Genomic DNA, 26,641 nt, shown 5'->3' with positions numbered 1-26,641 from the left:
TCATCACACGAGAGCTGTAAGCCACTGGGCGCTCCTCCTGTAGCAGAGCTGCACCAAGTCCACTTTGGGAAGCATCGCATTGAATGACCACTGGCTTATTCACGTCATAGTAGGCAAGTACAGGTGCAGATACAATCATTTCCTTGACATGGGCCACAGCATCAGTATGACTTTGCAGCCAACACCACTCAGCATCCTTTTCAGTGAGTTTTCTCAAAACTTCTGTTTCTTCGGATAGACGTGGGAGGAACTTTGCCAAGTAGTTCACCATGCCCAGGAACCTACGTAAGGACTGGACATCAGTCGGGTCTGGCATCCCCACGATTGCCTCAACCTTGTGTGGATCTGGTTTCAGTCCCTCACGGGTTAGAATGTGTCCGATGAAGGGAACTTCTTGCTGTCTCAGTCGGGCTTTCTTCTTGTTCAACTTCAGGTTTCTCTCACGGCAACGGTCTAGGAAGGCACGCACATTCCGGTCATGGTCTGTCTGCCACTCAGCAGGTGTGTTGCCAAATCCAACGATCACAAAATCATCTGCAATTACTTCTACTCCTTTAAGCCCCTCAATGTGCTCTCGCATTTTGCGCTGCCAAACTTCAGGTGCACTATTGATGCCGAATGGCATTCGCTTCCAACGGTAGCGCCCGAACGGGGTGTTAAACGTTGTTAAACTACTAGACTCATCGTCAAGTTCCACTTGCCAGAAACCATTACTGGCATCAAAAACACTGAACAATTTTGCCCCATTCAGCCTAGTTGCAATCTCTTCAATTGTCGGCATCGGGAAGTGTTCACGCTTTATGGCAAGATTCAGATCCCTGGGATCCAAACAGATGCGTAACTTGGTTTCCCCCTCAGCTTCGGTGGATGGCTTGGTCACCACTAGCATACTGGATACCCAGTCAGTAGGATGGTCGACTTGTTCGATTATGTTAGCAGCTACCATTTCTCCGAGTTTCCGCTGAACTCGCTCAGTCATCGCAACAGGTAAACGCCGCGGAGGATGCACTACAGGTCTGATGGACTCGTCTGTTACAATGTGGTACTGTCCGTCCAACTTTCCAAGGCCTTCAAATACATCGTCATACTCTTCCAGCAATGGCTCTGTGTCGGACTTCAGTACATTGACGCGTGGATCTCGGTCACTGTCTAGAATCTTTATCAAGTTCATTTCCAGCATTGTCTGCTTAGACAGTATGGGCTCATACCCATGGCCCCTGACTACATTGACTTCAATTTTGTGTGCGTTTCCTTTGCGGGAGACATACACTGTGGCTTTGCCCTCGATGGGTTGCTCATCTCCATTAGCTAAAACCAGGATTGACTTGCCGCGTGCATTGAGGAAATTCAAGTGCAGATCGCCAGTCACCTTCTTGTACACATCCAAGGGCAAAAGATTGCATTCAGCCCCCGTGTCCATCAAGAAGCTTACATCGTGACCTGAAAGGGGGTTAGACTCTTTTGATACAGTGAGGGTAACCATCTCACGACCTCCGTTTCCGACACCTGCAGCACTTAAATAAAATCGCTCTTGGACAGAAGACACCTTGCTTTTTGCTGGGCACTTGACAACAAAATGATTCCTTTTTTTACAATATGCACAAATCTGGCCAAAGGCAGGGCAGCTACGTCTTTCGTGGTTCCTACCACAGAATCTGCAGTCCTTGATCCAGCCACTGCTGACAGATGGGACATTTTCTGACTGCTCTTTCTCTTTCTCTTTCACAGCACTCAATCCAGACTCAGCAGACATAACTTTCATTTGAACAGCCGTACTCTCGGCGGCACGAGCGATATCTATAGCTTTCTCAAGAGTCAATTTCTTCTCTTTGAGCAAATTTTCACGTACCTTGGCAGTTTTGGTACCTGTCACCAGTCGATCCCGGAGAAGCTGATCGGGTGTGATTGACTCGAAATCACAATTTGCTGCAATTTGGCGAAGCTCCGTCAAATATTGATCAACAGTTTCAGATTCCCGCTGATCCCGCGTAAAGAAAAGAAAACGTTCGTAAATAGTGTTTTCCCTGGGAATGCAATACTCTTCGAACTTGCTTACAACCGCAGCGATTTTCTTCGCGTCGTCTGGCGAGGCCCACGTGAAAGTACGAAACACCTTGTTCGCTTCTTTTCCAATTACGGCCAAAAGTGTTGCTACTTGGCGTGCTTCTTCCTCTTTATCTAGCTTCGTAGCCAGCCTGTAATTATTCCAAGCAGAAACCCAAGTTCGCCAATTGGACGCTGTCGAACCATCGTTTAGCTCGAGTATGTCAGGAGGAGGTATTTGGAAATTCGCCATGGTTATCAAACTTGAAGCCGGACTTTCGCTATTTTGAACACTTGTTTCAGGCATAAATTCGGTAGCTTCTGCCACAAATCATTCCTTTTCGTGACGTGTGGATCCGGGAAACTTCTGACACCATGTAACGACAGGCGGAAAGACACAGAGTCCGCAAAACACAACTTATTTATTCCGGTTGAACAGCGACAACAAAACTTCAAGATGGCTTCCTACAAGCTCGGTCACGTGACACGCAAGGCGGGAACTAGACTTGTACTTCATGTAACCATACTCGTTACATGAATCTTTGTTTCAAGATATGTTTAACAATATCGTCTTACCTAATTGTTTAGTAATTATCTTCATTTTATACAGAAAATGTCTAGTTTAGCAGGACTGGTTTTAATTGAGTCCTGTATTTTCATTAAATTAATATTAGTAGTAAGGACATAATTTACCGTAAAAAACACATGTAAATAATGTACAAATTTGCTAGCTGGAAAGATCATTGATATTTGAAGAAGTTCCTCAATCAGAGCTCTTTTGAATTTAGGGCCTGATTTAGTCTAATTGTCCAAGAGAGTGTGTTCCATGTTTTTCCCCATTAATTCGAAAAGGCCTTTGAAACTTCTTAGTTCTCGACAGCAGGAGCCTTAACAAGTCCTTCGTCCTAATCCCATAGTACATAGGGCCTTAACAGGTCCCTCGTCCAAGTCCCATAGTAAATAGGGCCTTTTAAGGCCCCTCTACCTAATCATCGTCTTAATACCTACCAACAATTATTCGTCATACACACTTATTATTGATTATATTTTTATGAAAACAATACGTGTAACCAAACAGTACTGTGACAGATGTACTCAGTACTGTGATGGGCAAAAAGAATGAATTAATATCAACAAATACTTACATGATTGTACTTTTTTCGTAGTTCTAATTACGAGTTTGATTGCGACTGCTAAGTTTCCCACCAATGTTTGAACAGCCATTCGAAGAGGCGTGGATGTCAATCAAAATCTCGATCGCGTCATGATGACTGGTAAACGCAGTTTATAATGTTCTCTTAGGTGATAACATTGAGGCCTACAGCGTGTCACATTTTAGTTCAACTTTCCCCTTTTACAAAAGGCAAACGCGCGTCAAAGCTGTGGGGATTCACACACGCGCAGTTTGCTGAAACAAGTTTTACCCCGTAAAATTCTTCATTTTTTGTCATCAGGCTGTCCATTCTTTTGTTTGTTTGTTTGTTTTTTTTTTTCAAATTTAAAAAGTAAAATGGTTTATAATTCATTTTTGGGAATCCCGAATCATCGAGTTTGGATTCGAGTTCGAGTTCGAGTTGGACTTCGAGGTAGACTTCCAGTTGAAGTTCGAGTAAGAATTGGAGTTGTACTACTATACTACTACTATATTTCGTCATTTTTTTTTTACTAATATAAAAATACAAAAAGCAAAATACTTCGTTGTTTTCGAGAGCGCGCTCTGTAAGGGCTCGGACCCCCCACCCTCCTTCCCCCTTCTTCCTCAATTCCAAACGAAGGATGGCACAAGTATACGATTTTTTTTTTCGAAAAATGTAGATACTAAGCATGGTCTATACGAAAAAGAAAATGGTGTACAACAAAAGAAAACAGTTTCGATCTGTTCAATTTAAAAATACCAACGAATTTTCTATAAAAATATCCCTACCTGAAATCCCTTGTCTGTTGTCCTTTCTCCTATGTGGTTTTTGGAACGATTGAGCGCGATTTCAGTGAGTTTTAGTTCCATTGATTTTCTCTCTTGTATGTTGTATGGCGATACAATAAAAGTGTTGTCTTCGTTTCACCATCGATCTAAACAGTTTTTTGGAAGATACTGAATAAACAAACAACGTTTTGTCGTTGGATTTATCTGTCCGTAGCTTTATATGCTTAGACGGTCGAGTGGCTTAGTATTAAACTACAGTAGGTCAGATTTTTAATTACCCGAAAGATAAAGCCTAGAGGTTAGTTGTCTTTTCTGTGCATTCATAATTTTGAATTTTCTGCGTGGCTAGTAATCGCGGGTTTGTTTTCTCATCCATACACTTCAGTTCGAAACTTAACACGTGCGAGTGACTCACATTCATTTTGTGGGGGCTCAGTACATAGAGAAGCTCGACGGTTCGCCAGTCAAATAGACTGACAAGTTTTATCCAAGCGGCTCAGCGGTTCAGCGGCTCGCCAGTCAAATTGATTTTGATGATACAACTAAGAACGTGATTGAACAAAGCGTCTGATTATTACGCGTCTGTTGAAATAATCCAAGCGGCGGTGGTCCCCCGTGAGAAAACGATCGTCGCCCGAAGGGTAGAAAGAGACGTAAGCGATTTTTACGGATGATTTTTACCGATTGATAACGGAAATCGGTGAAAATCGATAAATTGATTTCATGTGTCAAATCGATATTATCGATTTTTCATGAAGTCCAACTCGAAGTCCAACTCGAACTCGAACTCGAATCCAAACTCGATGATTCCGGCCCTACTCCCTTCATTTTTCTGCTCCTTTCCCTTGGATGTTTGTACATATGCATCTTAAACAGACTTTGACATAACAGCTCGCAAAACAATATCTTTGGACAACTTTTAGAGTGAACTCGGTGCGGCTTCTTGCTAAATTGTTCTTACAGGGAAGGTAAAATCCAGGCTCGCTTAAAATCAGTCAGGATCTAAATGATCTAACCGACCGACATACTTACTTATCATCGAGAAACAGAGGTTAATTAAATGAAACAGTTTATGACAATGGCCTGAATGTCTTGATTTGAATTCATCAACCAGGTTTCAACGACAATGAATCGATGCAAATTGCTCCTACTCTTCATGGCAGCGCAACAAACCCGCTGACATGTTTTGAACGCCCGTTGCACTGATTTACAAGACCAGGTGCAGTCTGCGGGCTCGGATTGAACCAGATACGCCATTGATTCGATGCGATTCCAGCAAAACCAAGATGGTAATCTACAAAATCATTGTGAAGGCTCCCCCGCTAGACGCGACAGACATTCGACAGCTGGACCCCTCCCCCAATATAAACTCTCAAACCTGGGGTCGCAAATCTGGCTGGAAACCCGAGCTCAGTTTCAAATTATCTGATACCTCTGCTGAACTCAGCAAAGGTGACCCAGTACCTTACAGAAACAGAAGTCGACTCTAGTCTTCTTTTTCGCCACGGCAGGAATGCGACTGTTGAGTGTAGACCAAGCTAACACTATTCTAGAAGAGGTTAAAAGGCTCTAATTGATGAAAACAAATGTTCCTTTATAAAGTTTAATCCACAAAATGCCATCGGGTGAATTTAAAGGAATATACGCTTGGATTACTTTGAATTTTCTCGCAACATTCAGTCTTTGGATCCTTCTTTGATTAATTCGTCTTCACGCTCCGCGCTAACAATCTTTTTATTTCTTTTAACAGCAAGACGAAGATAGCATCCGTCAGTAGCAACAGCGAAAAGGATCCAGAGAATAGCGTAGAATTGTCCTAAAACTACAATTACACTAGGGAAAAAATTTTACCTGTCCTAAAATTTTCGAATTAACTCTAAGTGCATGTGACCCATGCCTTGGGGGTGGGGTGTTATATTAGAGAAAACGAATTCTTCTGCCCAAGTGAAAAGACTGCGTGACACCCTATAGAAATTGACAATTTTTTTTATGTGAAACCGTTGTATGATATTCTAGCCATTATTTACTTTCGTGATAACGACGCATTTAGCCAAAAAATTAAACTAAAGAAGAATTTTGGACTCTGGTTTGTAAAAGGGTTGGTGTTCGAGAATTGTTTCGAAAGGTTCGACAGTTGTCACATTATGTAACAATTCACGTGAGAAGACAAAGTTCTGGTCTGCTATATCTGTATCAAAGCAGACAGCTCGCTTGTCACACAACACTCGAATTGTAATGGCGTGGAAGAAAATCACGTCTTTCGTTGTGGTCGTCTTTTGCCGTTTTATTGTGTTTCTCTTTATCTCAGTTCTGTCATGGATCATTCTAGGTATACCAAACATTAACACTTGCTTCCTCACGGTAAGTTCTTGCAGTCTTCTTCTTTGAGCCAGTACTTTCTGTATTTTAATTCCCTTGATCACATTTCGAGACAGACTTTATCAGCAGGTCGATAAATTTTAGCTTATATTCGGCTGTGAGGGTATTAGCAGGGATATCTTCTTTCATCGATTTCAATCGCAATATCTTAGTATTGGCATGATTAAAGTTGGCTGGTCGGAGAACCTATTCAGTTTATTTTGGGTATTTTATAAGCGTAACGGTGATCGTTGTGCTATTATCCGGAGTAGACCATGTTATTTATGCTTTTTGTAGGGGGAGGGGGAGGGGGGATGGTTGGACATTTTTCTGCCCCCAAATAGGATTTGTTTCATAACCAAAAGCTTTCTATGAATTTTTTCAATAGGTTGAAAGGTATTTCTTTGCTTTGTTACGCTGTGAACAATTTTTTTTTTCTGCAAAAGCTCAAGTTTTAGGAAAGCTTGTTTTCTTTTTGCGGTATTCGCTCCCTTAGCCCTTGGAAGGGAGTACAATGTCCCGTAAGCAAAAGCTACATTTTGTAAACTAAATGCTAAGCAATCCACTTGTAAGGGGGGGGGGGGGGGGGGAGGGGGGAAGGCGCCCTAAATTTTCTTCGCATATGGGCTCGCATATTGGATCAGTGATTTTGTGAACCAACAAGGGTAATTAACCGAAAGAGTGTCTTCGCTTACGTTGATGTGTTAAAGTGTAGTAACCCGTGTGTGACCAAGCACAGAGGATGGCGAAATTCATGCTCCGTTGCTCAGTTAATGACAATATCTGGAATATTTTGAAGTTGACGCCGAACCATTTAAGTTTGTTCTCTGCTATAAGACGAATGCTCCTGTCCAAGCAGAAAGACTGCGTAACATAATATCATCCTACGCATTGTTGTTTGCAGGTATTCATATCTTACATGGTTCCTTTGCCTCCATCATCTTATGTAATCCTTCCTATTGATTACCTGTTGTCCAAAGCCTGCCTGGCGTTAAGGTGAGTCATTCCTTAGATACCGAAACGCGGGGAAAGTTCCCAGGGAGGTACTGACCTCGAATTTTTGGCAGAGGATGTGCGGCTCGTTGTAGAAACCCTGACCTTATTTCAGACCAAAACTATGAAATTTACCGGTACATTTTTTCAGACCTGGGTCGGGTTTCGTAATTTTAAAAAGCATCTTAAAGTAAGTGTGACAAAAAGAAAAACAAGAGCAAGGGCTATTACACGTTTAGGAAAATTTAGTGGAATCAATATATTTCCCTAATTATAACAGTGAAATCAGCCTTGCTCTTTTACTTGTTGAGGTCTATACCCAACTGCAGACCAAAACGGCTAAAAAAACACGCCAACTGGCGCACGTACCTATAAAGATTATATAGAGGAGTAACCCCCGATTGGGGAGAAGTGCAGACTGTCATCTGTCACACAACGCCACAAATAACGTTGTTGACCTGTCGTTGTGTTCCATCACCAAAAAATGAACAATCTTGTACCCAGAGTCCTCAGGCTTTTTGGTCAGCAGGTGAGCCCGAGGAGAGACTATGGAGAATTCGAAAAAATTTAAATTTTTTTGATTGGCTGCTCTGTATAAGATCCGTAACGGCTTCATTTTTTTTACCGCAGAAATCCTGCGGTAATAAAATTCCATTGCCCCAGAGTCTCTCCTGGCGCCCAACCGCTGGCCAAAGTGCCTGAGGACTCTGGGTACGAGATTGACAAATGAATTGAACTAAAATGCCTCAACGAAAACGTAAGTTGCTAAAATGAGTACGGCGTACACTTGCCTCTCATTCAACAAATAAAACGTATTAATATTAAGAGTTTGTCGCATGGGTCGCGTGACAAATGAAATGCATGAACTGTATGATAGACATCACAAAGTGCCCCCTAACCTAAATTCTTACCAAAAAACACAAGTAATTCTGTCAAACATGAAGTCATATGAAAATGACAAAAAGGTCTGTCTTACATAAAGTACCCAAATTCAAGGCTAGGTGCCTTTCTGAACATAAGTGGACATTGGAGTTGGGAAGGAAGAGTGAGGGCACGAGACAGCGGGGTTTCCAGGAGAAAAAAAGGGGAGAGGGTGGCGAGAACGTTTTTATTTTAAGAGGAGGAAAACGAGAAATATAAATGAATGGATGAGCAATATGGAGTTAGATACCAAGACAGATTGGGTGTGGAAACCTTGATGATACGATTAGAAGAAAATTGGGAGCACTGTACGACTCTTCTACCCAACTCAGCTTCCTATCTAGCTTACGTATAGAGAAATTGGAGATTGTGAAATGCTTGTATAACAGCAGTCGCTGTGTTTGTTTCATAGAGTTTACAGAGTTTACACTTTCGTCGTTACCGAAGTAAATCGCGTGATATTCATCACCTTTCCTCACTATCTTGTGCAGTTAGTCGTGTTTGGCTGGCTGGATTCTATGTTGCGTTACGCTGTTAACCATATAAGGTAAGAAATCTTTGAGCAAAGCTTACTTTTAGCTCAAAAATAATGATACAGTCGAAGCTCTCCTTGCTACCACTCTCGTAAGCAACCAGCTCTAGTTACGACCACCATTGTGAAACCCCGTTTGAATTGTCACCTAAACTCTGTAATCAAAACCTCTCGTAAGCGACCGCTCCCATAAGCGTCCGCGACCACTTTTGGGAATTACCAACTGGTCTTTTCCTTTTGTTTTTAAGCTCTCGTAAGCGACCACTCAAAGATTCTGATACGTATCACGGCAACTCTTTAATAAAAGTATACGCTTCGTGATCACATCGTGTGCTATTGGTTCTCTTAGCCCTTAACCCTTTACCCCTAATATCAAAGAACAAATTCTCCTGCCTTGTCCCCATACTTTTCTTGAAAAAGTACTGAGGAGAAGTTATTAACTATCAAGAAAATTCACCTAGGGTGATCATATCCTCAATTCTTAAAACAAGCATTAATATTACAAGGAGAACTTTCATACTGATCACCGTTAAAGCTTAAAGGGTTAAAGGGTTAAAGGGTTAAATCTCCTCTTAATCTGTAAGGTCGAAACTTTTGGTCAACCACCTCTCATGAACGACGTTAATTCCATAAAAAAAATTATTAACATAGGAACCTCTAATTTGGGACATTCTCTGAAACTTTTACTTCTGTTAAAGGGACCGATCGCTGGATCGCAGTTTTTGAGCACTCCCGATCGCTTATAGGTACAAAACTCCTGGCACGTCAGGAGCTGTCACGTGACCACCAAATGGGACCGATAAGACTCTATTCAACTTTAATCAAGTTTCTGCTGTATTTCAAACTCAAAAGATATGCACATTCTAATGATGATCTATTATAATATCCTTCAAGTTAAAGCTCAGCAGACAATTTCAACAATCCAACGTTGTTGTTCTAGTTTGCGATAACAGACGGCTTTTTCCGTTCTTTTTTGTGTGACCCGCCGAGAAAGCTACTCAAACACAAGCCACAAAAGGCCTAAACCAGTTACTGCTGCAATTTGAACCATGAATTTTTAGGGCCCAGCTTTTCGAAAGCCGCGATTAAAGCTAATCGCTGATTAAAAGTTAACCGAGGTGGAAAAATAATTACTGATTAGTAATTAAACTCGAATCAAACTTCACGTTAACCCAGGATTAGCTCGATCGGACTTTGAACAACTGGGCCCAGGAGACAGTCTCCATTATATTTCAGACTTCTTTCATTTAGTGACCAGTTCTCGTGGTTGATCCAGACACCTTTCCTGTAGTGAGTTGTTTATGAGAGTTTTGCCTTATTCTCTCCATCATTATTTAGATTTACAGTCCCGCACGTGACCTCCAAAGTGATCTTGACGGCTTCCAATGCGACCTGTACAATCTTTGTTCAACTTTTACCGTGGTTACAAACTTTGCCTGACCTGATCAGGACGAGCTTTCTGGTATTAAGGTTGGTAATACGTTCATGATTACCATTTGACTGCAGTCGTTTTTCCCCTCAACAATAGTCGAACGAGAAAACGAGGAAGGGTTTTCACTTGCCAGCTTGGTTTTGGCGTTAGTTTAGCCAAGTTTTTACTCTAATACTATACACAAGCAACCTGGCCACAAAACCCTCCAGTATTGTCGAAAATTAGAGCATATAGTATTAGGGTGAAATTAGGCTAGACTAACACCAACATCAAACAGGCCACCAAACCCTCCACTACTGTCGAAAATTAGAGTGTGTAGTCTTGGAGTGAAAATTAGGCTCAAATAAAGCCAAAACCAACGTGACCACCAAACCCTCCTGAATTGTCGAAAAATGAAGTGTTTAGTGAAAATGGGAAAAAACACGCCAAAAGCACCCTGACACTTAACCCTCCAAAAGTGACATTTATACTATTACGGTGAAAATAAGGCTAAACTAAGGCCGAAACAAACCTGGCTACCAAATCAAACCCGGGCATGAATTGTCCAAAATTAGTATGGCCTAAAACGTGTCTTACGGGACGTTTTTCGGGTACACTGATTCGATTGAAAGCTTAAAAAAAAAACACATTTGTATTTCGTCCAAAAATCGATATTTTTCCAAAGGGTAAGTCTATGGTTTTTGGCCAAAAATGACAAAATTTTGAGGTCGGCATTTTTCAATTGTTTATGTCCCTAAGGATCGCGGCGTGTCGTAAAACTCCCTTAGGAATCATTTTTCTGTGGAAAGAACGCAAAAAAACCGACTTTTTGCCAAGTGGTAAGTCCATGGTTTTTGGCCAAAAATTAACAAATTTTGAAGTTGGTATTTTTCACTTGTTTATGTCCCTTGGGATCTCGGCGTGTCGTAAAACTCCTTTGGGAACCATTTTAAATTGCAAGTAACGCCCTGACAAAGAATTTTCTGTTTAACTCTCACCGTACCCTGACTTCATTTCTTGTGGGCTATTTCTTTGCCCCTAGTCCCTTGGGAGGCCTAAAATGTTTCTCAGATGACATTTTTGGACACACTGATTCGATTGGACGCTTTTAAAAGAATATTTGTTTTTTGTCGAAAAATCGACTTTTTTCCAAGGTTTTTGGCCAAAAATGACAAAATTTTAAAGTTGGCATTTTTCACTCGTTTATGTCCCTACTGATCTCGGCGTGTCGTAAAACTCCCTTGGGAATCATTTTTAAGTGTAAATAAGTCTCTTGCCAAGAATTTTCTGTTTAAATCTCACCTTGACTTCATGTTGTGTTGGCTACTTCTTTGACCCTCGTCCCTTGGGGGACGATTTCGGACACACTGATTCGATTAGAAGCTTTAAAAGAATATTTTTCTTTTTCGTCCAAAAATCGACTATTTTTCAAGGGGTAAGTCCATGGTTTTTGGTCAAAAATAACAAAATTTTAAAGTCGGCATTTTTTACTTGTTTATGTCCCTAGGGATCTCGGCGTGTCGTAAAACTCCCTTGGGAATCATTTTTCAGAGCAAATAACGCCCTGACAAAGAATTTTCTGTTTAATTCTCACCCTGACTTCATCTTTTGTGGGTTATTTCTTTGTCCCTAGTCCCTTGAGAGGCCTAATAATTGTCTCAGGGGATGTTTTGGGACACACTGATTCGATTGGAAGCTTTTAAAAGAATATTTGTATTTCGTCCAAAAATCTACTTTTTGCCATGGTTTTTGGAAAAAAAAGACCAAATTTTGAAGTCGGCATTTTTCACTTGTTTATGTCCCTAGGGATCTCGGCGTGTAGTAAAATTCCCTTGGGAATCATTTTTAAGTGCAAATAACGCCCTGACAAAGAATTTTCTGTTTAACTCTTATCCTGACTTCATCTTTTGTGGGCTATTTCTTTGTCCCTGGTCCCTTGGGAGGCCTATAAAGTGTTTTTTCCATCATTGTTTAGATTTACAATCCCCCACGTGATCTCCAAAGTGATCTTGACGGCTTCCAATGCGACCTGTACAATCTTTGTTCAACTTTTACCGTGGCTACAAACTTTATCTGACTTGATCAAGATGAGCTTTCTGGTGTTAAGGTTGGTAATACGTTCATGATTACCATTTGACTGCAAACGTTTTTCCACTCAGTAATAGTCGAACGAGAAAACGAGGAAGGGTTTTTACTTGCCAGGTTGATTTTGGCGTTAGTTTAGCCAAGGTTTTACTCTAATATTATACACAACCAACCTGGCCACAAAACCCTCCAGTATACTGTCGAAAATTAAAGGATATAGTATTAGGGTGAAAATTAAACTAGACTAACACCAACACAGAACAGGCCACCAAACCCTCCAGTATTGTCGAAAATTAGAGTGTGTAGTCTTAGGGTATATATTAGCCTCAAACAAAGCAAAAACCAACCTGACCATCAAACCCTCCAGAGTTGTAGAAAAATGGAGTGTATAGTATTAGTATAAAAAATAGGCAAAACCAACGACAAAACCACCTTGACAATTAACCCACCAAAAGTGACATTTATACTATAACGGTGAAAATAAGGCTAAACTAAGGCCGCAAAACAAACCTGGCTACCAAATCAAACCCAGGCTTGAATTGTCCAAAATTAGTATAGGTGACAATTAGCTCTCACCCAGACTTCAGACTTTCTTGGGCTATTTCTTTGCCCCACTTCCCTTTGAAGGCCTATCATGTGTCTCAAGAGAAGTTTACGAACACACAGATTCGATTGGAAGCTTTTTAAAGAATATTATATTTTTCGAGAGTGCAGCAATTGATTTTTTCCCAAAGGCAGGTCCAGGGTTTTGAACCAAAAATGACAAGTATTGAAGTCGCCACTTTTCACTTGTTTACGTCCCTAAGGATTTCTGCGAGTCTAAAAACGCCCTTGGAAGTTATTTGTAAGTCCAAATAACGCCCGGGCAAAGAATCTTCTCTTTGACTCTCACCCTGACGTCATCTTTTGTGGGCTATTTCTTAGTCCCTAGTCCCTTGGGAGGCCTAATAATTGTCTCAGGGGACGCTTTGGGACACACTGATTCGATTAGAATCTTTTAAAAAAAAATGTTTGTATTTCGTCCAAAAATCGACTTTTTTCCAAGGGGTAAGTCCATGGTTTTTGGCCAAAAATGACCAAATTTTGAAGTCGGCATTTTTCACTTATCTATGTCCCTAGGGATCTCGGCGTGTCGTAAATCTCCATTGGGAATCATATTTAAGTGCAAATAACGCCCTGATAAAGAATTTTCTGTTTGACTCTCACCCTGACTTCACCTTTTGTGGGCTATTTCTTTGTCCCTAGTCCCTTGGGAGGACTAACAGTTGTCTCAGGGGACGTTTTGGGACACACTGATTCGATTGGAAGCTTTTAAAAGAATATTTGTATTTCGTCCAAAAATCGACTTTCTTGTCCATGGTTTTTGGCCAGAAATGACCAAATTTTGCAGTCATTATTTTTCACTTGTTTATGTCCCTAGGGATCGCGGCGTGTCGTAAATCTCCATTGGGAATCATTTTTAAGTGCAAATAACGCCCTGACAAAGACCTTTCTGTTTAACTCTCACCCTGACTTCATCTTTTGCAGCTATTTCTTTGCCCCTGGTCCGTTAGGAGGCTCATAAAGTGTCTCGGGGGACGTTTCCAGACACGCTGATTTGATTGGAAGCTTTTAAAAAAAATACTTGTATTTGGTCCAAAAATTGCCTTTTTTCCATGGTTTTTGGCCAGAAATGACGAAGTTTTGAAAGTATCATTTTCACTTGTTTATGTCCCTAGGTATCTCGTCGTGTCGTAAAACCCCCTTGGAAATCATTTTTAAGTGCAAATAACGGCCTGACAAAGATTTTTCTGGTTAACTCCCACCCTGAATTCATTTTTTGGGCTATTTCTTTGTCCCTTGTCTCTTGGGAGGCCTAAAAAGTGTCTCAGGGGAACTTTTCCGACACGCTGATTCGATTGGAAGGTTTTAGAAGAATACTTGTCTTTGTCCAAAAATCAACTTTTTTCCATGGGGTAAGTCCATGGTTTTTGGCCAAAAATGACCAAATTTGAAAGTTGGCATGTTTCTTTTGTATATGTCCCTAGGGATCCTGGCGTGTCGTAACACTCCCTTCCTTGGGAGTCATTTTTAGGTGCAAATAACTTCCTGACAAAGAATTTTCTGTTTAACTCTTAGCCTTACTTAATTTTTTGTGGGCTATATCTTTGTACGTGGTTCCTTTGGGAGGCTTAAAAGTGTCTCAGGGTACGTTTTCGAACACTCTGATTCGATTGGAAGCTTTTAAAAGAATATTTGTATTTTGTCCAAAAATCTTTCGTAATACTATTGACTATGGATTTTGGCCCAAACCCTGTGGTAAGATCAAAGCGCAAATACATCACCTGGTACTTTGATGTATTTTGACTTTTCTAACGCTCACCTTATTTTTTGCTACTTAGGCGGTTTTCAAGCTTTTTGGTACGAATGGGGACAAGTCTTCTTGTTCAGGCTTCCTGTTTGTTTTACAGACTGGTTCCGTTAAGAATGATACTCTTTCTAAGGTATACAACATTAATTTTGACAGAGATATTTGTGTGTATTGTACTTGTATGTGTAAAAGGCAAGAACAGGTTGTTTGTTTTCTACAGAATTTGGGCTTACTGTCAAGGTTAAATGATCGAAAACCACTGGAGCCTCGGTTTCGACTCAGTAACAAACATGACCGTTACGAGCGACGCGAGTAGCACTTTTACGTTCGTTTTCAATATTTACATGTGTACAGCGAGAATGGATGTAAAGCTACGGTGGGGGAGGGGAGCAGAAATCGACAGAAAGCTTGTTGAAAACGTGTTTCGTTTAAAAATCTGTGTCCACTTTCACATAAAAAGATAAAAAGTAGATCGAACGATAAAAAAAAGAGCAGAAACGTTAACGAGTGGTTAAGGCCTTTGTTAAAAAAGAGCTTAATTAATAATTGTCGTTTTATAGACCCTTATCACTCGTCGGCCATGTTGAGACTCGAGGGAATAAAAAGCTTTGTTTTCGCACGGCAAGCCTCGGCCAGACGCGAATTCAGTGCGAAGCTTGCCGTGCAAAAACAAAGCTTTGTTTTCTCCTGAGACTCAACATGGCCGCCGAGTGATAAGAGTCTATATATTGCAACCTGTCTTTATTGTATGAGGCTTAATTCTTTAGTTTATTTGTTTCCTCTTGTCTTAGGAGATGCCTCAGGTTATTTTTTGTAGCTGGTGCAGTGTTTGTATGTGTCCCTGGTCTGGAGCCTCTCCCAAACCTACTGGTTACAGGACATTTCTATCCCGGATCTCTTATCAGGTGAACATAGATCACAAAATTACACCCTCGATACCTTTTTTCATGGAGAGCCTTGTGGTTGTTTACCATTTACCAAAAAAATCCGGAAATTTCGGTTGTTACTTTTTCCATTTACCTCAAGAAACCGTAATTTCAATTGGGGCTCATATAGGTGGTTTGCATCGCCACCATGTTGGTGGACAAAACAAAAGAAAATTTGTTCACAAAGTTTGCATAAAAATGGAAGTTAACTCCCAGAAGAAGAAAATCTTATTGTTTCTGTCAACCAAAATGGCCGCCATGACGTCACATGCAAATCATCAATTTGGCACGGATGTGAAAGCCAAATGTCTGAAACTGTTCTGAAGGATGCGGGACATGTAAATGACACATGACTTTCGATTCGGAACGTCCCAACCGGAAAAACGGAATTACCTTGTCATAAGTTCCGTTTCTCCCGCGTGCCATTTACATTTCAACCGGAATTTCCGGAATTTTTTGTAAAGCGTAAAGAACCAGCGACTTTCCAATTTTCCTTCCGGGAAATGACATACTATCCTGCGGTTGAGTTCATTATTAGACAATTCTTCTATTCACTCTAAAAGCACATGAACTCGTTTTCTTGAGGTTTCATTACGCAATGTCTGAGACAGTAGTTTAGAGCGGTTCTTGGTTGAGTGTCTAAAGTAATTTTGTGTTTGCTTGGATTGTGCTAAAAGCAACCGGTGTAAAAGCACATGAACTCGTTTTCTTGAGGTTTCGTTACGCAATTTCTGAGACAGTAGTTTAGAGCGGTTCTTGGTTGAGTGTCTAAAGTAATTTTGTGTTTGCTTGGATTGTGCTGCCATGTGCTCGGTGTATTGGTTGAAAAAACTCGTGCCAGTTTCTCAACCAATAACAAGCAAAACTGGCAAGACCAATCGTGCGTTGCTCGCACGTATTTTCCTGCGTTTTACACCGGTTGTTTGTATTCTTCGAAACGTAAACAGTCCAATGAACCAATCAGAGTTCGAAGCGAATACACGTGACTGGTGGGCAAGTTACAATTGGTTTGGCTTCAAATTGGCTCTGAAATTGGCGCAAGTTTTTCAAACCAGTCAAAGAGTGTTGAAGTCATTCGAAACCAAGACAAGCCCGACATTACTTTCGACACAACGTGAAAACGCTCTACTATTAGGCACAACCCTTCAAGATAGATGAATCGTTAACTTATATTTCTGTTTTTTAAAGGTTTCAGCGATGTGCAAAGTACGATGACAGCACCTTCTGTCATGCCACGTTCTTGGAGTTTTCATACAGCGTATGGATCTTCACAAGAACTAGTATCTTTATCTTCCTGTGTGGGACTGCAAACGGCCACTCGTGGAAGCCATCAGGCTGTGACCTCACAAACGTCGTGGAACAATGCTTGATGCTAAGCAATAATGCTTACTTACAGCTATCCCTATGTGCAGCGGGGCTGCCGCTACTGATGAACGGACACTGTCTCCCGCAAGCAATTCACAATGTACTCTGCATAACGAGCCTGCTTCTGTTTATGGTCATCCTAAACGGGTATCACAGCCGCACGATGCTCATGGTGTTTTACGCACTCTGTTTCGTTGTCGTGAACGTTCAAAGCGTATTTGTTGCGGTGTACAATATCTACAGGAACTTACAAACTCAACGAAATGAATACGTGGCCACACTGCTGTACATTATGGAGTTGTATTTAATGTTTTTGGTGATAATTGATAGTAGTACTCGGGTGATAAGCAAAGTTAAGGACCCACAGAAAGATATCATGGCACAGGACGGTTGATGCTTATCTGCGTGCAACAGGCTTCTTAATCATTTCAGAGGGCAGATTGTTGCGTTGCATGGAACACAAATCATGTCACAAGAATGATACCATGCCATAGAACGATTAATGTCATCGGAAGGCGGGGAATCAGTTTGTCACGAGATCCGTAATCATGGCACGGGGCACATGATTATGTCACTTAGAAGTCACATGAAGGTTAATTAATTAACTAAATCAGAGGATATGGACAATTAAGTATATATCATGGGTGGTCATTTCACGACACGGTTATTGATATCACAGTATTGTTCATTTTTTTCTATTTGGGATCAATCGTGTCACTGTGGAGTAATACTGCAAGAAGGGTTTTATTTGTATCAGCTGCAATGGGGTTGATTACGTCTGAGGAAGGTAAATTGTATTGGGTTATAGGAAATGGTGTCACAAAGAGGGCACTGGGACGTTACTGGATGAGAATCAATAATAAAGTCACAGAATTTAAAACATTGTGCGTCACAAGGCCAATCATAGCATAGACTTGATTTTTCAAACTGTGTTCACCAAGCAAAACTCTGGTACTTTCTCTGGCTTCAGGGCATAGTAAGGTGAGAGGCCCTGGGAACGAGTTTGTTCCTGAAAGTTAATCGTATTGGTGCAAGCTAAATTTGATGCTGTTTTTGGAAGGATTAATCAAGTTCACGAATGGTTAATCGTGTCAAAAAACGTAGTTAATTCATCCTTATGTTTATTTCCTGATTCACATGTACAAATGTTTCTCAAGTAGTTAGTTTTATGGAACCAATAAGCTGTTTCTAAATAGTTAAAACGGTGAGCGTGAACATGACTGTTCACTTTGATCCTTTGAGGATTTTACTCCATAAGCACAATTTTAAACAGCGTGTATCCAAGTGAGCACCACAGAAAACATACAGCGCCATTTAACATGAGGAATTGTTTCCACATGATCACTGTAAAGTGATAGTTGCGACCATGATCATGTCGAAACGAGATACGCGGTGAATTAGCAATGGAGAAGAGCGGTTTAAAGTAGAGTATCAATAGCAATTTCGTGTTTGCTTTGGTTTTACTTTACTTCGCTGTGATTGGCTAGCAGAACTCGAATGCGTTTTCCCGCGCTTCGCACCGCCGACAAGTATTTCCTTCGAGTTCTGATTGGCTCATTGCTGTTTGCCTCTATTGTGATTGGTCAGAGTAATTGCTTTGGTTTTGGTTTTACGAAACTCAATCAAAAACTGCTCTAGCCAGCTATAGAGCCGGTTTTCCGTATTATCACGAACGGCATCTCACTTTTTGACACGGAAACCAGCCTGAACGCAAGATATCAGCTGTTTGCGCAAAAGATGGCATTTTCGTCTTTTCTAAGTTGCGACTTAACGAAGAACAACTCGGGACCCTTTCACAGTTTTAACAACTATCGTCTCAGCTATCGAAGATTTGAAACGATGTGATTTATGTTTTTGTAGAATGTTGAAAATAATAAAATAAAATAAACTCACATACTTTAGCATGTCATTTGTCTGCCAGGTTTGGTACAATTATTTCATTAACTTGTATTCTTTAAAGCAACCCTTCCCCTTCTTAGAGGTATAAATAAATAAAGCCCCAACCCACTTTTAGTGTTGATGCACTTTTAGTCAAAACCCTCAACAGTTTTCTTTAATAACCTGTATTTGCCAACTAAGGAGACCGCAACGAGAAATGGAATGAATGTGTAACCCTTTCAAGGGTTCTCCATACTGACAACATCACGTCTTGATCTAACAAGAAAATTCTCCCAAATAGTACCATACGAAATGTGAGCAGAACATGTATTGTGATACTCTGGGCCTAAATGCTCAATGGTAAGGAACATGTAGAGTTATCCTAAAAATAAAAATTGGCTCATCAAGGCCATCGTGGGACCCCTTGCAAATTTAAGTCATGAAAGGGCATCTAACATAGCTGTATTTTTCATTTAACTGTAAGTTGTTCCAATGGTATATTAACTTGTAGTGGAACTACTCTAGATCAGTGTCAAAGTACTCTACAATGTGAGCGCAGGCTGTCTAGTAACCCTTTAAACGTTAAAAATCAGTGCAAAAATTGTATGCCGATTTACATAAACTTGTAGGAGAGAAAAGCAACAGAAGTGGGAGGGCACTCTTTAATGTGGATGACCGAGGGCTTGTTCATTTTGGCCCAGCTAAACTGCGGGAATGTATCGGTTCATTTTTCAAAAGAAGTGTTCTCTGTTGCAGTTTCTTTAACTCTCTCTTGCGTTCTTGATTTGCGATGTAACATACACACACACACACACACACACACACACACACACACACACACACATTGATTGAACAAATATTAACACATATTATTACAAAGAGATTATACAATCATTTTCGTACCTAGAAAACGTCATTAATCTGCACACATTGCTGATACAAACAAATGTTTCACCAATCATTGGGCGTGCTAACAGACTCATGACAATTTCAGTGGAATGGATTTAACCCTAACTAGCCACGTATATTTAAATGACTCTTTTCCCCCACCTGTTCTATATTACTATTATTCTCTATTCCATTAACTCTGCATTTAGCAACACAAAATATATATTTACTTACTTAATTTAAGCTTCACAGTCAACGTTTCCAACGGCTTGGCGGCTGCGTGGCTCGGTGGCCAACGTATGGCGTTACATTCGTTCTTAATATTTTATTATGTATATTCTGTTTTAAGCTACGAGTTACTACGTAAGAGGTTTTTTTTCATACCGATCTGGAATAAGGGATTATTAAGTATATCATTTATTTAAATACAGCCTTTCGTAAAACTTCATTCCCTGATAAACACAAACAACGACCGATTTAATTTGATTTAAATGTCCTAGGGACGAAGTCGTAATCGGCTTTTATAACGGACTAATAAAAGTACAGGTTAATAATCCAATCGGTCCCATCCATGAATGATAAGAATGACGTAAGTGTTCACTATTTTAGTGAAAGAATGGCAGCTGGCAAGCATTCTTTTTTAGACGTCAGTATCCCCAAGATATTCTCTGAAGAGACAAACAAATGATACAAAGTTAGTCTGTCTTGCGGTAAAGAGGCTGCCTCATAGGTAATGCCACAGGTTACCCAGTGGGAGCCTGTGATAAGGGTAGTCATTGGGTATGCTGTGACAAAGGATGCTCGAAAAGTGAATAACGCATCTATCAATGTTAAGCTGCAGGGTGGGATGGGAGGGATTCCAGGCATCACGTGACAATACGTAGCATCTGCCAGACCTTTCCCGCATCCTTTCTGTGGCTTAACATTTCGTTATCCCTGCATAACCTCAAACTACCCCCAGGTGTCTCGACTACGAGCAATCCCCTATTTTTCTCAGGGATAGCAAAGCTAGGGAACCACGCAAGCGCGCGCGAAAATTACTCCCCGAGCGTCGCGTCACCTCGCGGGAAACAATTTTGTCGCGCGCCCTCGCGTGGTTCCCTCGCTTCACTATCCCTACGAGAGCTTAGGGACTGCACGTAGTCTACAAAACATCTGAATCTTACAAAAAACGTTTAAAGAGTTTTTTTTTTACTTCAGTTATCTATTCGATGAAAGTTTTAAGACTGGTCATTAATTAAGCAAGAAAAAAAAATGGTTTAAAATGAAAAAGTTTAAACTTCAGTGGTTATCATTTGACATGATTTCTTAACCAGTTTAACTCAGTTTAAGTCACTTCATTTAGTAAGCATGTTTTAATTTTTTTATATTTATAAAGCAAGTTTCTGTCTGAGGGAATAGTACCGTTTTCACACCTAGGCACTTCTAATTGAGACGTTTCAATGTTGCGAACCTGTAGCTCTCAAAGATAAGGGGGTCAGTTGCTGAGGGCGTGGTTTTGACTGTAAGGAGATTTGAGTGCTGGCGTTTCGAGCCTTAACCCCTTATCAGAGCTAATCAGGAAGGCCTAACGCTCGAAACGTCAATTCTCCGGCGAACCTCTTTACGGTGAACAAATTACCTTATCAACTCTTGATAAAACCAAACATTTGTAGCTCTGATAAGTTGTGAGGTTAATTTATCGCTGTTTAAAACATCGATCACGCCATTTTGCTTACCAACCACACTTGCAACAACTACGGACCTTGGGCCCGTTTCTCGAAAGACCCGGTAACTTACCGGGCCCGATAAGTATATTTTAAAATGTTTTTCGCCGATTACACAGTGATTACAGACATGGTACTTGGCCAATGTCTTCATAGAATTATAAGATTTTAAAATTTAGTATTCAAAGCTAACAAAAATTGACTTCTGTTAAAAAAAAAAAAAAAAACATTTATCACCAAAGACACTTATCGGGACCGGTAAGTTACCGGAACTTTCGAGAAACGGGCCCCTGAGCCGGCAATGTTTCGTGCAACATGTCCCATAATAGCTAAAAATATTGAATCATGGAGTTGCGAAACAAATTGAGGAAGCATGTTACACTAAGCAAAGTTTGAATTTTTTTGCAGCTTGGCCACTATCTAGATGCAAAACTAGAAGTAACTTCTACTTTTTGCAACGACTGCTGGGAACGTTGCGACACGTTTTTTAAGCGATGCGTAACGTAACAGGCATCCTTCAAGCTACTCAGTTCACAACGCCGTAACGCACTATTTTAAATTGTCCAAAGAGAGGTTACACAAAATATTTCTACGTGTAACAGCGCCTCAGGTCACTTGTTGAATCTGGTTTCAAACATGAAAACTGGCAGACTTCCCCAGACAGCTACTTTACGTGCTCGTTAAGCATGGCGATAATTTTATTCCTTTCAAATACATTATTCCTGTTTTAAAAATTTTAACACGGTAACAGTTAAATCACTCGAGATTTCTACTTAAAATTTTAGATTTAACATGTTCTAGGTCACGGCCTGCTGACAATGGATCTGCATTGCAAGTTCGCCCTTAACCGAAAAATGAGCGAAGCGAAATGTCCCAAAAAAGTTTCCCTTGTCGCAAGAACTCATTGCTCTTATTTTTCGATCAGGCAAAAATATTACCAACGATGTGGGCAAAGATGCAAAGCAGAACATCGTCAACAAGGATACCAAAGGTTATTTAATGTTATATTCAATGTTAGTCATGCAATAGCGGAGAACAGTGTTAAAAGTTGTTAGTTTACGTAGACATTATTAATGTATTATAAGGCAATAACCCTACCTCAGTACACACTTATAATTCCTTCGCCTCATTAATGACCAACAAATTGCGGCATTTTTATGCTGAATTATAGAAGGGCAGAAAAGACGTTAATTTTACACATGGAAGGTTATTAAAGGTTTTAGGTTGCGTGCAGTGAGAGGAACGTGTCTATCAGTCAGTTTTATCACGTGATACCTTGTCATGTGTCACTGGTTGGTCATGTGCTGGACATGTGCTCAGTGTGGACTCTGGAACTAATTGGGTTTTAACATAGACATCATTAAACAGTTCAACTTATTGAGGGAGGGGTGGGAAGGGAAAGGAATATCTTGGATCTGCCCGGCAAATTAAGCAATCTTGTTTTCCGCACAATCAGTCTTGAGTTGCAATAAAATCAAAGGATTGTGGTGATTCGTATTTGTGGTTTAAACAGTGGCGTATAACTTTTGTCACTATTTTTTGTCTCAGATTTGGTCACTATCAATATTTCTACATGATGTAGGATAGCAATTTTTCAAGGAGATAGAAATAGTTCTACAAGCTCGACTCGCAAAATGGAACCGGATTATCAAATTTGACAAAGTAAAGTTAAACTGAGGGTTAAACCTAGACCCTTGAGTGAAGAATTAAAGACCAATGAATTGGGCAATTGAGTTTGAGTTTGGTTCAAGATTAACTAATTAATTAAATTAATTAAATCAATTGATCAAAATTCCGTTGTTGGGTCCAAGCGTGGCCAGATCACGAAAAATAAAAATAACAGCTTATTTGGAAAAAAGCATAACATTTTTTGTCATCAAAAATTTGACGATTGAGCGAACGTCTGGCGAACGTTCATACATGTAACTGTAGACCAAGGGACAATGTTTGCTTTACAGAGCTCTTCCAATTAGTTACATTTGTTTGAACACAAAACGGTTTCCCTTGTCGAAAGGGTTCAGCAAAGTTCTCCTCAAAATTTAGTCACAAACAAATTAATTGAACGAAGAAGTTTGTGCAACGGCCGGTTGAATTTAGAATGCTGCAGAAACTAAACATGTCACGTCTGTTGCCGAATAAGACTCCTATGCAGACGCTCTTTGCTCGTCACGCATTCCTCCCCCAAGAAAAGAATGCGTGACGAACCCAAAGAGTGTCTGTTGTAAAACATGTTTTCCCATGACGTAACCACGCTTAGAGTACAACTAACGTTAATATTTGGGGATGAACAGTGCTTTTAGCATTTAGAGTCAAGCGATAATGATTATTTTAGCATTTAGGCTTATGCACTGATTTTAGAATTTAATCCTAAGCACTGATTTAGTGTTTTAACCTAAGAACTGGTTTTAGTATTAAGCGCAAAAGGCGTTTTCAAAATTTAAGACTGTAAGCAGCGACTTCAGTGTTTAGGGGGAAGGTAAAATTGTAAATGGTTAGTTTTCATATGGGAGTAAGGTTAACTTCTTAACTTGAACTAACTCAAACTCAACTCAAATTCGTAGATATTTTTTAATCTCAAAAAGTTTCAAAAATCACCATACAATCGTAAAAAACTATACTTACATTTCCATATGTTTGACTGCATCACTAGAGCACATGGCAGTAGTCTCATAATGGCAGTCTCTGTGAGTCACCATTTTACACTCTGAAGAAACAAAAGAGAGGAACACTAAAGGAAACCTCCACTATTGAAAAAAATTAACGTTAAATTGTTGAAAATACAATCTCATAATAAATTTTGTTGAGAGACATGAAAATAAGATCTTTGTGTCGGACAAAACAGGATTTGGTAATCACCTTTTTTCATTTTAAATTTCCAGGGCACCGCCATCTTGGATTTCATGACGTCATACGGTTGCTCAATTGTTTCACACAAAAGAACTTCTGCTTACTGACAATAGCGGCAACCGTATGACGTCATGAAATCCAAACCTTTTTAGCACACTTGAATGTCAGTTCTACTTTTTAAACTAAAATTATAATTTAAACACTATATCCAACAATTTACCGTCCATTTGTTGTCGGAGTGGAGGTTCCCTTTAATAAATAGGCAGCTTTAGCAACGACGATGGCAAAGGCAACGAGAACGTCAAAGGAGTAATAGGCTTAATAACCAAAACAACACTGCACGACTAGGATGTGAAATTTCCTGATGGGATGTTTTATGGAGGACGTAAACACTCGACACTTCTCGTTTCCAAACTTGGGTGCGGTCTCCAAGAATTCAACTCCAGGAAATTTCACCTGCATTTGACATTTAAAGCGAGTTGGAATAATTGCGACGACGTTTGAAAAAATGCGAATTCATTTCAATAGTGACGTTTTCGCTGCCGTCGCCGTCGTCGTTGCTTTAGGATAGCATGTGACAACTGAAGGTATTTTACTTGGATAGAGAGGGGCATTGTGGCAACAAACGTCTTAAAACTGTGCGAAATGGGTTCCAAAACTTTTCGAGAAATTCCATGACGCCCGCACAGAAGCTTTTCTACTGTGATTGGTTGGCAAAACTCGCGCCACTTTCTCAACCAATGAGAAACAAAACCAAACCCAATCGTGACTTGCTCGAACGTTTTCCCGCGCTTGGCACCTGTTGCATTTTTTTTCCTTCGAGTTCTGTTTGGTTCATTGCGCCATTTGCGCCAGTCTTTAAGTTTCATTTACGTCACTCAAACGAAATTTAAACTGTTCTCTAAATGGTATGTAAAGAGTGACACTAGTTGCATGAATTTTTCCCGTGGGTTAATTTTTTACAATCTGTTAACCACGCAATCGAAGATACGAAATTAAGAACCACGACAAAAATATAGAAAAAGGCACTAGTGCTGGTTGCCAACCCCTTGACCACGATGTCGTCTTGAAGACAAAAACAAAAGACCAGTTTTCGAATGCGAAACCAATCATTCCAATCCTAGTAATCGTCGATTGTCTTACCTCTGCATTGGTATCCCTGTTTTCCAACTTTTCCTTTAATTGACTTGCTACACACCGCGCAGTCTGGAGGGCTGTTTATTGGAAAGAAGACAATCGACACGGTGAATGTAACGTCTTTCGTGTCCAGTTAGAAAAAATGAGAGCTTCTACAAGATCGTGACCTGAACAGTCGACACTAAGTCACTATTGTTTTAACTAGCTGTCGTTGTTGCCAACCCCAAGCCTAAGTAACTTTGGTCACTGCGCACATCTTAGGCTTTTCATCATTTGCGCATCTCTTTTAGTGCAAAAAATGAAAATAAAATAAAAAATATAGAAGTACATTTTCTCAAGGTTTTCTTTATCCGACTATGCCTTTGCCACTGACTGAAAAATACCTCTATCACTTATTCACCAGGCATAACACATAACATCACATGTCTTTCACGCAATTCCATCAACATTCAAATCCTAGCAGTATGCAGGATGTTTGTCACATGAAGCTAGTTTAATGACCTTAGCTCCCGCGAGTCTCCTATAGCTCAGTGGTAGAACATCCAAACTAATCGGAAGGTCTTAGGTTCGACTCCTGTCGGCAGAACTCGGATTTTCTTTCTCCGAGTATGCCTGTAATACTGCCTGAAAAATACCTCTATCAAGTTTTCTCTTCTTTACAATTCCAAACAATAGTTCTTTCTTCAATAGAAGCATGCCCTGACAAACAGAAATGTTTTTGTTTACCTTCCTGTGAAGTGAACAGCCTTGAAAATATGATCATTGTAGATGTGCAGCTTGTTGCCTCCTTTCTCGTACGCTCCTCTTTTGGCCATCACAGGAGGAATATGTGAATATCTGCGGAGATCAGTGCAGGAGAATCAGTTGTCTTTTAATGTACTTAAATGCAATAGAACTTTGTTACGCAGGGCCATGCTGATCTCAGAAGCTTTGTTTTTGCACGGCAAGCCTTGCCCAGACGCGAATTCAGCGCAAGGCTTGCCGTGCAAAAACAAAGCTTGTTATTCTCCTGAGACTCAACATGGCCGCCAAGTGACAAAGGTCTATAGGCCATTTCCAAGTTGCTTTGAACCTCATTATGAAAGCGAGGCTCCGTGCGTACATTTTATGATGAAAATTACTTTTAATTTATTGGGAAACGAAACTAGTTTTCACATGAAAAGCTTTGCACTTCGCAAAGCAACTCAGAAATGGCTTATGTAAAGGAGTTAATAATAAAAAGCGCCCATGTTGCCCCGTGAGCAGCGGTACCATTACTATATGTGCGCATGTGCCAG

General features: G+C 40.3%; 2 protein-coding genes across 9 annotated transcripts in view; one reads left to right on the top strand and one right to left on the bottom strand.

Annotated features, from left to right (window-relative positions):
• Nucleotides 1–6,168: 6,168 nt before the first annotated feature.
• LOC146469075 (uncharacterized) lies at nucleotides 6,169–17,864 on the top strand. 2 transcript variants are annotated; one of them, XM_085123730.1, is made up of 8 exons: nucleotides 6,186–6,328; nucleotides 7,230–7,321; nucleotides 8,652–8,786; nucleotides 10,110–10,241; nucleotides 12,158–12,289; nucleotides 14,649–14,750; nucleotides 15,409–15,522; nucleotides 16,732–17,864. In XM_085123730.1, exons 1-8 carry the CDS (start codon nucleotides 6,203–6,205, stop codon nucleotides 17,300–17,302), a joined length of 1,404 nt encoding a protein of 467 aa, XP_084979856.1. In that variant the 5' UTR covers nucleotides 6,186–6,202; the 3' UTR covers nucleotides 17,303–17,864. The 2 variants fall into 2 exon arrangements, with proteins under 2 accessions (XP_084979855.1, XP_084979856.1); XM_085123729.1 differs by lacking the exon at nucleotides 12,158–12,289 and having other exon boundaries at nucleotides 6,169–6,328.
• A 1,925-nt stretch (nucleotides 17,865–19,789) lies between these two features.
• LOC146469074 (uncharacterized) overlaps nucleotides 19,790–26,641 on the bottom strand; it is a 31,794-nt gene continuing 24,942 nt past the window's right edge. For 5 of the 7 annotated variants that reach the window (XM_085123719.1, XM_085123723.1, XM_085123724.1 and 2 more), the window contains 5 exons: nucleotides 26,091–26,201; nucleotides 25,371–25,441; nucleotides 24,003–24,084; nucleotides 22,656–22,714; nucleotides 19,790–20,342 (listed from right to left, as the gene is read on the bottom strand). In XM_085123719.1, the coding sequence (XP_084979845.1) occupies nucleotides 22,678–22,714; nucleotides 24,003–24,084; nucleotides 25,371–25,441; nucleotides 26,091–26,201 (301 nt within the window). In that variant the 3' untranslated portion in view covers nucleotides 19,790–20,342; nucleotides 22,656–22,677. Of the gene's footprint in view, nucleotides 20,343–22,478; nucleotides 22,541–22,655; nucleotides 22,715–24,002; nucleotides 24,085–25,370; nucleotides 25,442–26,090; nucleotides 26,202–26,641 lie in introns of all 7 variants that reach the window. The other 2 variants (XM_085123720.1, XM_085123721.1) reach the window with 2 other exon arrangements.

This window comes from Pavona decussata, unplaced genomic scaffold (assembly GCF_977016875.1).
Source record: "Pavona decussata unplaced genomic scaffold, jaPavDecu1.1 SCAFFOLD_127, whole genome shotgun sequence".
NCBI lineage: Eukaryota > Metazoa > Cnidaria > Anthozoa > Scleractinia > Agariciidae > Pavona > Pavona decussata.
Note: the sequence above shows the minus strand (reverse complement) of the source record. Positions and strands in the feature narration are given on the sequence as shown.